The 12294-nt window shown below is 44.1% G+C and overlaps 1 protein-coding gene across 1 annotated transcript in view; it reads right to left on the minus strand.

Annotated features, from left to right (window-relative positions):
* Window positions 1-1010: 1010 nt before the first annotated feature.
* LOC142892607 (NLR family CARD domain-containing protein 3-like) overlaps window positions 1011-12294 on the minus strand; it is a 406144-nt gene continuing 394860 nt past the window's right edge. Inside the window, exons 5-6 of the mRNA XM_076032801.1 lie at window positions 1798-1971; window positions 1011-1422 (exon numbers count right to left, since the gene is read on the minus strand). Coding sequence (XP_075888916.1) covers window positions 1407-1422; window positions 1798-1971 — 190 coding nt within the window. The 3' untranslated portion in view covers window positions 1011-1406. The remainder of the gene's footprint in view (window positions 1423-1797; window positions 1972-12294) is intronic.

Below are 12294 nucleotides of genomic sequence, written 5' to 3' on the forward strand. Positions count from 1 at the left end.
GTTATTTAGAGTGTAATAGAAGTTATAATGCAGAGTCTGTTTTTATGAAATGTTCTATCACCTGGCATCCCTCCATCCATCCATCCATCCATCCATCCATCCATCCATCCATCCATCTTCTACTGCCGTATCCGGAGTCAGGTCTCGGGGGCAGCAGCCTCAGCAGAGACCCCCAGACTTCCCTGGACCCAGTCACCTCCTCCAGCTCCTCCAGTGGGACCCCAAGGCTTCCCAGTCCAGCCCAGAGACCTGGTCCCTCCAGCAGGGTCTCCTCCTGATGGGACATGCCTGGAACACCTCCCCAGGGAGGCGTCCCAAACAAGACCCCGAGATGCTGGAACTCGTCCCCCTGAGGCAGGGCCTCCCCACCGACCCAGAGAGGGCAAACCACCTCATATCCAGCATTGATTTATCTGTTGGTGATTAATTATAATGTATCATTTATTTTATTTAAATTATATTTGAACTGAATTGGATTTGTTTGTAAAAGTGAGATTTATTTTAATTGATTCATGTGGTTTATGTTGAGACCTAGTGGAGAAGTGGGTATGGCCTACAGAAGGTTTGAGTACACAAGTTATTAAGATATGGAGAATCCCCATGGCAGGACTTCAGGAGATATATAATCAAAGTGTTAAAGCAGCAGAAATTAAACGTCAGTTGAGGTCAAGGTCACACAGGTCAGAGGTTGTGATGGCTTTTATTGTCAGAATATTGAATCATTGAAATATAAAGTTTGAGCTCGTAACAAAGTTAGGATGATATAACATAATCACATAAAATAAATGATCTGGTTTCCTTCTGATTCATTGACGTCCTTCTGAAATCTCCACACAAACATCTGGCAAGCATCAAAACCATGAATTAATTTGAGGGAAACTTCTTTTGTCTTACTTATTCAATAATGATTTGAGTTCCCTTCACAGGTGTTGTGAATCACTTTATCTTTTCCACATGATTTCCTTATTTAAAATCATGAAGCAGAAATAAAGTCTCTTGAAAAGTATTTTTCACCTCCAAAATGAAGATGTTATAGAAGTCTGAAGTGAGAGCAGATCAGTGTGTTGTTGATGTGTGAAACCTTCATGCTGAGATGTTCCAGCCGTGGATGATGAGAGCAGAAGCAGTGGTTGTGTTGCTGCTGCCTTCACTGAGCAGCTGCTCCAAGTCCTGCTTCTTCCACTGAGGATTCAGCTCCACCAGTGGCTTCTGGGACGTCTCTCCCAGTAACCACAGCAGCTTGTAGGGAGAAGCAGTCCGCCAGCCACCAGGCTGCACTGGGGTCAAAGGTCGTGACACGCCCACACAGTGTTGGTGGTGCAGCTTGCTGTTTGGCTCCACTGGTTGTAGTTCTGTCAGCCACCAGTAGATGGAGCGCTCCTCTTCACTCTCCTCCTCATCCTCCCTCAATCTGTCTCCCACCTGCAAAGATAAGAAGAGACAGCAGGAGTCAGGACTCACGGTCCTTGAACGCATCATCACAGAGTTGATGGAGATGATGGAGTGACTGGTGAGAAGAAGCAGACTCTCAGTCACATGTCAAGTGTGGAACATATGAAGGTCATGTGACCATGGAGTGTTGGACTGATACTGAGGCCTGATGAAGATGAACTGATCAATAATTGAGTGGTGAACTGAGAGAAGAAGCAGTTTGGCAGCAGATGTTGGATGAATGAGGAGCAGCTGGACGTCACCATCCTCCTCTCACACTGTGACTGGGAACACTGGACCTCTGCTGTGGGATCAACTGGCTTTGGTGCTGGAACCATCATCCACTGCTTCCAAACCAGTACTAACCTCACACTCTCCAGTTGATGGTCACTGCTGTAGACAAGATCCATCAGTGGCTTCACTGATGATTCCTTCAGCTGGTTCCTACTCAGGTCCAGGTGTCTGAGGTGGGAGGGGTTGGACTTCAGAGCTGAGAGCAGCCAATCACAGCTGAGCTCTGACAAACTGCAGTCAATCAACCTGAATAGAGAATAAATGATGGAGAGTTTATAATGATGGAGAGTTTTTCCAGGGTGTCATCACTCTGAAAATCAAAGTGAAATGTTGACTTCAGAATCTGACACTACAGAAAATGTCACCTTGAAATTAAATCCTCAGTCCAAAACTAATGTGTGTTGAAATGATGTTTGGTCACATGACCACTGATGACCTGTTTTTCCTTTTCCTTTTTCTTTTTTTTTTTTTTTTTACTTCAAACATGAACAGAATGAAGTTTTCATATTCTGGATGTCATTTTGATATGAATCAACCTTCAGTTCAATGTTTATTCAACATGTGTGATGAACTGTGTTTGGCGCTGGAACCATCATCCACTGGTTCCAAACCAGTACTGACCTCAGAGTCTCCAGTTTACAGTCTGGACTCTGCAGAAAACCACTCAGTTCCTTCACTGATGAATCCTTCAGCTGGTTCCAAATCAGGTGCAGCTCTCTGAGGTGGGAGGGGTTGGACTTCAGAGCTGAGAGCAGCCAATCACAGCTGAGCTCTGACAGACTGCACCCCTCCAACCTGAATAGAGAATAAATGATGGAGAGTTTATAATGATGGAGAGTTTTTCCAGGGTGTCATCACTCTGAAAATCAAAGTGAAATCGACTTCAGAATCTGACACTACAGAATAAAATGGGAGAGGGAGGGCGAGCGAACGAGTGCTGCACTGTGGAGTCCATTACTGGCTCTTTATGATGTTGCTGTCTGGGCCCCCTTGCACCAAAGTAGGATTGCGTCATCCAAGATGAGTCACTAAGCCTTCAGCGTTCAACCAATCCACAACATGTATGTCCAGGCTTCATGGGTCGCACTAAAAGCCATCCAGGATGAGAAGACACGGATTCATCAAGCCAGGTGAAAGCTCTCCTGGATCAGTGCGCCATGCACGCGGCTTCCTTCCATAGACCCCGGTTATGGAGCTGGGATTGACGGATTGGCCATCTTTGACCTCCTCAGAAGCCTCCATGAGGATTTGCGCCTGGGACGGGGATTCAGACTCTCTACCGTCCACTGTCACAACAACAACCTCATGTTACTCTTTGATGTGTCTTTATGTTTCTATAATAATAATAACAATAACAATAAACTTTATTTATATAGCACTGCTCATACACAACATGTGCAACCCACAGTGCTTAACAAAATAAAACAAAACAAAACAAAGAAAGGTAATAATAATAATAAGAAGAACAACAATCATAATAATAACAATGAGAAAAAATAAAAAGCTCCACTGCCCCTCCCCCCACCCCATACGGACCCACCCCTCCCCACCAACGCACACAGACAAACTCTCACCCCCATATTCACACAGACATTAGATAAAACGGCTTGGCACTGAAGAATCTGATGAGGAAAGGCCACTATGGGGAGCTGTCCACAAAAGGGGGCATCATGGCCTGCAGCGCCCCTATGGGCAGACCAGGCGTAGCTCCCACCATGGAGGGCCCCCCATGAGGAAACACTGGCACTAAAAGTATAAAAGGGAGAATAATCATAATGAGAAATCTGTTGGTGTCTGTACGTCCTGATTAAAATTTGTATTGGTTAAAAGATTGAAGGTAGAGAAAAGAAATCAAGGGTTTTTGCTATTGTTTGTGATGAGGTTGGAGAAATGGGTTATTCTTGCCTGTTTGACAGTTTTATTGTAAGATTTGAGTAGATGACGAAATGTCTCATAATGGACAGTGTTACGAGAGTTAACCACTAGATGGCAGCCAAGTTCCATGCAATATGCAGAGACATCGAGTGCGAGTTGATGACGTTGGCTTCCGGTTGTTTTACCTGATGAGCACTGTTATAACCATAGATATATACAGAAGGCGAGATGTCTTATCCGCACTGCTGGCCAATGGAATCGAACCTCCGCACTGGCGGCCATCTTGCCACAGTCACCTCGCTCCGCCCCTCTCACTCATAACTATGTATTCTTATTGTGCATGTTCTTTTAAATAGCCCTAAATTGCTCTATTTCCAACCGAATTTCGAGCGGTTTGGTTTGTTATAAAGGTTATAAGCATAGTTATGATACTGCATACTTATTAATGATTTATAACCATAGGCTTTCATGTGAAAATAGCAAACACACGCACACACCCGTATTTAATAAAAACATATATGCTAAACGCTAAACTAAACAAACCAGCACTAAATCGTAACATTAATCAAACAGCTCCAACAATAGCTTACAGATGAAATGTGATCCTACAAGCTTTTGTTTGTGGACAGCGACGATTGCTGCATCCATAAGCGGCACAGAAGTTCGGCATTTTTTCAGTCACCGATTTCCTGTAGAAACCATAATGCATGATGCTGTAGCAAAGCAATCCAATTGTAAATCATTTGCAAATTAAGTTAAATTATATAGAAAAAAAGCTATTCTGTCTCTCCATATGTCAAATTGCTTGTTTTATTTACACCTACCAATCCTAATCCCTTTTATCACAACAAGAAAAAAGACGGACTGTAATCTCAGGTTGTCACCGTTCGACTCTGAATCAAACAGGTGGGGGATGAGATATCAGCAGCTCTAGTTCATTGATCACCGTGTCTCTGCTGCTTGAACTGATGAGACTTCGTTCATGCAGCAGCAACGTTATAGGAAACGCACCTCAGCGAATAACTACAACCGACACCACAAATATTGTATGTGAACAAAATACTAGTTTGTCCTGAAATAGCTGTTGGCTAAACTTAACTTAAGAAATGAAAATCTTAGTGGTCTCAGTCGTATTAACTTGTGCAGCTGCCATAGCACCGTTGTGTTTTTTTTCTCATAGAAAGCTGCACTCTCAACATGTTCAACCATCCAGAATTATTGCTACGTTATGAATGTTTGTAAGAAAGCAAACCGTGTGCAAAGCCGTCAAGTTTTCAGTGAGATCAGAGTGTTAATGTTTGTTCAGATCACTCACGTTCCCTCACATTCACTACATCAGACCGTGACTGCCTGACTGTGGAAAGATGGCGGCCAGTGCGGACGTTTGATTCTGCGCCGTGAGACATCTAGCCTTCTGTATATATCTATGGTTATAACTAGCGGCCATACAATAAAAGAAGCGTATCTACAAAGATTGCCTGACTGTATAAAAGAAGCGGAAACTTAACGCCGCGGCTGAAGACAGAACAACAAGTCGCTATAAAGGCTGGACGTTTTTTCAATGGAGCTAAACTGCTAAGCTAATACCTGACGTACCATGGGTTTTTCGATTCCTGTACCAGACGCATTGGACATGAAGGGCGACATATATAACAACTGGACATTCTTTAGAGCACAATGGGAAAACTATGAGATAACAACGCAAGATAACAACTATATATATATATATATATATATATATATATATATATACATATATATATTATGAATCAATTTCTTCTTTTTATCTGCATATTCACATGAACTTTACCTCTTTACTACTATTATTTCTGACCCTAACATTTTCAGCAATGATTTTGGCAATGGTTTATTATTTATTTATTATTAATTATTTATTTAATGTTAGACAGAGGAACAAATTTCGTTTAACATGAACAATATATCAAGGTTACCTTGATATATTGGTAGGGCGGAGCAAGAAGGAAAAGCAACACATGAAATGAAGTTTGTTTCAGTTTTATCTAGAAATAGATGCTTTATTAATCCCCCAGAGGGGGAAATTTGTGTTCAGTAGCCAACATACATAAAAGGACATACGAAAACACAGAGTCATAAAACAAAGTAAAAGTTACCAACGTTTGAATAAATAAATAATAAAAGTGTACAAATACAGAAAATCTCAAGGCGCACACTTGCTATGGTCATCAACCTTTTGCATGGCTGCAGTACAACCAGTGCGCCAGCAGATGACCCCCACGTTCTTAATGAATGAAGCTTCGAGTAATGAACCAATTTTCAACACAATAGTCCAAAAGGGTTCAAAGCCTCATGAAGCCTCGTTTGGACATCACTAGACACAACGGCTTCCACAGTCATTGAATGCTGCAAGCGTCAGTTTAGCCGGCATGGAATACCAAATATTGTCATCACAGACAACGGACAACCGTTCTCCAGCATGGACTTTCAAACTTTTTCAACAGTATGGGACTTCAAACACCTCACATCCTCACCATACCACAGCCAGAGTAATGGTAAAGCTGAGTCGGCTGTCAAAATTGCCAAGACCCTGCTGAGAAAGGCAGTGCATGCTGGTGATGACAGATGGAGGGCCGTACTAGCACGGAGGAACACTTCCACAGAGGGACTCAATAGCTCTCCTGTTCAGCGACTCCAGTCCAGACGCACAGGCACATTGTTACCCTCTCATCCACCTCTGCTGAAGCCGGCTGTGATACAGGGGGTACTTCCTCGTAAGCTGGCACGGGTCACTGCATCGAAGTGGTGATATGACCAACATGCTCACGACAAGCCCATGATAATGCAAAGCGACACAGTACGGGTCTTCCTACAACCAAATGGGCCCTCTCGCTCCTGGTCACTGGGGATTTGCACCAACCAATTGCGTGACAGGTCATATGAAGTGGTTGTACAGGACAAGGTATACAGGCGCAACAGGAGGCACATTCGACCGGTGGATGAAACTCTCATCATGCAATCTGATAGTCCCCTGGTGGAAGATGACTGGGACAACAGTCAAACAGACAGCAGACTCGAGCACATAGTTGGTGACAGGAGGGAAGGGGCTTCAGAACTAGAACGGGCTCCAGTGTTGACTGATGTGCCAAGTGTCCCCCAATCTGGACATTTAGGCCTCAAGCAGACCAGAACCAGATCCAACATAAAACCTCCTGAGAGGTACCGCAAAGACTTTGTTGTTTAAACTTTCTGAAGAAGGAATGTCATCTCTTGTTTATTTCTGTGCCACTTTGTTCATGTGGACTGTTCATTTTTTTCTAATGTTTAGGAGAGTGAACTAGTCATTTCTGTTTAACCTGTAGCCAGCTATTGTTGTTGCTGGCCACGTAACTCTCATCCGGTCAATATTGTCCATTTTCAACTGCTTTCTTTCCATATGTTAAAGGAGATGTTACGAGAGTTAACCACTAGATGGCAGCCAAGTTCCATGCAATATGCAGAGACATCTAGTGCGAGTTGATGACGTTGGCTTCCGGGTGTTTTACCTGATGAGCACTGTTATAACTAGCGGCCATACAATAAAAGTAGCGTATCTACAAAGATTGCCTGACTGTATAAAAGAAAGAACGAAACAAGGACAGGAGTTGGGGAAAAAACGCCTCACCCCATCAACAACCACAGAATCAACGAGGCATACGTCCCTGTCACTGTCCCGCCACAAGGGGCGAAACGTCAATGAATGGTAGTTCATGGTTGATGACCCTGCAGCTGACCCGTGGGCACCGAAAGAAGTGCGACAGGCAGCAATGCCAAGCAGGAAATGTCTCCTACCTGTACATTTACAGTAAGTGATAAAATAGCTATATTGCATTTATTTTTCAGTGTTTTAAGAGTCCTTTCATTAAAAAGCTAAATACCATGAAGACACATATTTTGTGGAAACACACCCACTTCCACATTCAGGTGGAGGTCCTCCACCCCCGCGAGATGTCCCGGTGTTGAAACTGTAGGAGGCGGCGACTCTCATTGGAAGCGTCGGGACTGTTCTTCGCTGTAGGGGAGCGCTCCTCGTGGAGCAACTCTACTTCCGGTGTAGGGAATGCGTTATGCAGCGTTTTTTCTTTTGCATGTGTTTTCTTGCTTTGCATCGCTCCTCTGATGAAGTGAATGTTTTTATGTCCTGCAGCGTGTTGTTTTTTTGTTTTGTTTTTTTGCGTTTGCACCACGATCCTCTTTTTGTACCGTTGTAAACTTGTATTTGTGTTTGTGACTTTGCGTCGTTTCCGTGCTCAAATACGCGATTGTCCCGTATTTGGCAACTAAAAAAGCTGTCCCGTAATGAACTGAGACGGGACGCACTTGACTTTGTCTCCACTCCGCCGCTCCGGCAACCCCAGTATCCACGCTGAGAACTCTGTCCTCCGCAGTTCTTGGCATTTCGGCTCGTAATCCCAGAGGTGGGCAATGGGCATTCATTGCTGAATGTTTAAACCCCCCCTCCTTTGGTTGTGGTTTATTTGGTGTAGACAACTGAGTTTGTCTGTTTTTGTTGTTGGCGTCACCACTTTCTTTGGTTGCTTTTGTTTTCTTTGTTTTCTTGGTAAAATTTTGGTGAAACGTTGGGTTTTCTATTGATCAGCGATTTTGTTACAGTTTGATTTCCTTTTTAGTTCATTACTATTTTGTTCCCCAGTGATCGTTACCTTTTGTTTTGTGTGTGTGTGAAGACTAAAGAAATTGTTTCTTTTGTTTGAACTGTTTAACGCTTGCCTGAGTGTCTCAATGTATTAGTGTATTCATTGTGTTCACTTTTCTTTTGGACAGGAGTTGGCGTAGCGTGCGGCAGACTGCGTCGGTGGTTCCCCTTCACTTTGCTTTATTTTGCACAGCACGAGGGAAATTTTGCTTTGTAGTGATTCCCTTCGCTTTGTTTATTCCCTTTTTTCAGTTTTTCTTTGTTTTTTCTTTAGCCTTTCCGCTCGGCTACGTCCAGCCCTGCTCCCCTTATTTTCTTATGATGTTGAACAATCTTTTTGGTATAGTACTTATTTTTTTGACACTCACTCAGGCAGCTAAACCTGGTCTTATTGTTTTTCAAAAAAAGATTTTCCTTGGTGTGTTTAAAAAAGAGTCAACTATTTTAAATTATGATTGAATAAAGCTGTTTCTTTGGAAGTCCGTCTCATCCTCTCAAATCTCAAAGCGTAACGAACCTGTGTAGCCCGAGCAATTTTATTATAGTCTATTTCCTGGGGTGCAACTCCCCAGGTGGCGCTGTCAGGCAACATAAAAAATAACATTTTATAGAATTATATAATCCCTATATATGAATTCACATGATCATGGGTGTTATGATCAATGCTCCCTCTAATTTTCCATGTGTCTGGGCATCCAGACAAGCTCCTTGAGCACACTGAGGACCACTGTGGGCAACATCAGATGTGCACGCTGTGGCCACACACTAGTATCACACCTGTTCAAAACCTTGGATCATAGCAAGTTACATGGCTTATTAAAAGAATCAAATTCCAGCAGCAATTTTCATGAGTTTACTTTGAATAGAAGTGATTTGGCCCACTTCAAATGAAAAAGAGCAAAATCTTGTTGTTGATGAGATGTGTAGTGTGTTATATGTGAGAGTCCTGCTTTAACCATAGGAAGAGTCCTGCTTTGGCCTGGCTGAGGTCCAGTTGTGGCCTGGCTGAGGGTCATGTTGCGTCAATGTGCAGTGGCATGCGCGTGATAGATTGAAAAATAAGCCGAAGTGATAGCTCTTCTCTGAATAGACAAGTTAAGCCAGTGTGCTGCAGTTAGCCAGTGAAAATAGAGCGGAGTGGCACCTCTTCACTTTGTTACGCAATCTATGTCAGCGCGGTGCTGCAGCCTGGAAACTTTCTCTGCCTTTTGGATTCATACGGTGCAGCTGGAAGAAAAAAAAACATCATTCCGAAGGCGTAGCGGTGCGCTGCCTAATAAAAGCTCTAAAATTATTAATTAATACGTTTCTGTTGAATTTTATTTTATGTGCTACATAGATTTCCTTGTGCGCTGAGAATGTGCAAGTAGTGCGCGATTGCGCAAGCAAGCAGCTTAGAGGGAACATTGGTTATGATGCAATAGTAAATACACTGTGAGTCAGTAAAGTACCCGTTCTCTACTTGTTCTGTAAAATAGTGGTGTGTGTGTGTGTGTGTGTGTGTGTGTGTGTCTGTGTGTGTGTGTGTCTGTGTGTGTGTCTGTGTGTATGCCAGATAAATATCAGCTGTTTCCCACATTGACTGATGTGCTTTTGAAACTTTGATCTTGTCTTCATGGTGTTGACTTTCTAAATGTCTGTGGTGAATACATGGAGATCTTGACAGAAGAGAAATTTACCAACAAGCAGAGACTTTATCTGGATTGTCTTGTTGCTTTATTGCTTCAATTCAACAGTTGATCATTGACTTGACATTGTTATGCAGTATAGACTGATGGTATATTTCATGACTTATTGATTGACTGTTGTCACATTGAGCCAACAAGCAGAATCAAAAGACAAAATTCTCTCACAATATTTACATGCATTCATCTGATTGTTAACAAACGGATCAACAGTCAGAAGGTTGATCAGATGGATGAGTTGTTGAAAGGTCAAAGGTCAGGGTGGAAAGGTCCAGAGTGGAAACAGACCTCAGCTGTGTTTCCACAGTAATAAAGTTGTCATGTGGACTAATGACATATTATTAATCTGCGGGATGAATGGGCTGCAGAGGAAGAGAAACAACGTGGCACAAACATCCAGCAGGTGGACAACAGTCACCAGGAGCACCAACGAGGAAGTGGCGTCCAGGCCCCGCCCACCCTGTGATTGACAGCCGGAGACACTGGGTAACAAACGTGAAGACAGAAGAAGAATCAAAGGTGAGAATTCAGCTCAGAGTCTCTCTGACGACTTCAGTCACACTTTCATCAACTCAGCTGAAGAACCTGAAGGAACATAAAGTCCAACATGTAGCGGCTGAGTGAAGGAGGTCTGGACTCTGTGGAGGAGCTCCATGGTTCCAGAGACGCTGTAGAAGGACAGAAGACCTGCTCTGTGGTCCAGGTACACTCCCACTCTGGAGGACCGAGGACCTGAGACACGAGTACTCATGTTGTTGTGACGAAACCAATATTCACCTGGGTAACAATATAAACTCCAGGATTTGTCATTTGCTGTGTCTCAATTCAGGTTCTGCACCCTTGAGACCGAATGTCCTCCGTCTGAAGGAAGCGTTCTTAGAGTTCCCAGCCTAGAAGGACGGACCAAACCCCGCCTCCCCGGTAACCACTCGGGACGGTCTAGCCTTCGGCGTATTTCCTCGTTTCGTCACCGCCGTTCCCTCCTGCTGGCCAACCCCGGAAGTGACGTTTTTATAGTATCATGCTAACCATTGGTTCGCCATCTAACGATGCCGTTGAATGTTCAAATAAATAAAATCCTACCTTAAAAACTGGATACTTTATGTGAAACGTCAATATTTAGATTTATATGTCGTGCCTTAACCAGTACATGCGGCTAATTTCAGCTGACTTCCCAGGATCCCACGATGGTTTGCAGCAGCACGCAAAGCATCATGGGATACCCAAGTACGCGAAGGATAGTAGCGGTGTATCCTTGGAATCGGCTAAAACGAGTGCGTATTTACGAGTGCGCATTTTGAGCGTCCTAAACACCCTCGGGAATTGGGACAAGCCTTCGCGCAGTGCGATGACGCAACTTCCTTTCAAAATGCGCACTTCAAGGATGCAGAACCTGAATTGAGACACAGCAATTGAATCCAAATCTACTTTCCTCTGACCTTCCTGCTCTGCCGATGTTCCTGTAGGCCACTGCTACACCAACCCCCTAAAATAAACCACAGAAGTCCCTCCCCCTTCTCCACTCAACCTCCCAGTAACATCGTCCAGTCACACCTTCTCTACTCAGGACCTGCTTCTTGTCAGTGAATCTGTCTGGATGATCACAATAAGACTGAACTTCCTCCATGAATGTCACTTTTCTGTGATCCTCAGATAATAACAGACGTTTGTGCACTATGCAGAACTTGCTGTATTTCATCTCTCAGCTTGGTCACAGCTGCTGCCACGTCCTCAAAGTATCTCAGAGGACGGATCTCCAGGCTGGAGGAGTCTGGAGACGGACTGAGTGCTGGCAGTGAGGAGAACCTGTGGAGAAACTGGCTGTGGTCCAGTGTGTGTGAGATCTTCTCCAGCTCAGCGTCTCTCCTCTTCAGCTCCATCATCTCCTGCTCCAGCTTCTTCTCAAGCTCTTTGACTCCACTCACTGCTGCCCCCTGTGTGGATCTGACCTGCTGCTGCACCTCAGAGCGTCTTTTCTCCAGCAGACGGATCATCTGGGTGAGGATCTTCTCGCTGTCCTTCACTGCTTTATCAGCAGAGCCGTTGATGGACTCCACCCCCTTCAGGTCTTCCTCTGTGTGCTGGATCTTCTGCTGGATCTTCTACCTGGTCTCCTCCAGCTCTCTCTGCCTCCCAGGCCTCTGTACTGCTGCTGACACTGTCTGATGACCTTGATGTTCATCCACACAGCAACAAGCACAGATGATCTTCTGATCAGTGCGGCAGAACATCTTCATCACCTCATCATGACGAGGGCAGATGTTCTCCTGGAGCTGCTGGCTGGGTTCCACCAGCTTGTGTCTCTGTAGGGGAGCAGCATCACAATGAGGCTGGAGG

The sequence above is a fragment of the Nelusetta ayraudi genome, unplaced genomic scaffold, assembly GCF_046127955.1.
Source record: "Nelusetta ayraudi isolate G7.1 ecotype Tasmania unplaced genomic scaffold, CSIRO-AGI_Nayr_v1 ptg000039l, whole genome shotgun sequence".
NCBI lineage: Eukaryota > Metazoa > Chordata > Actinopteri > Tetraodontiformes > Monacanthidae > Nelusetta > Nelusetta ayraudi.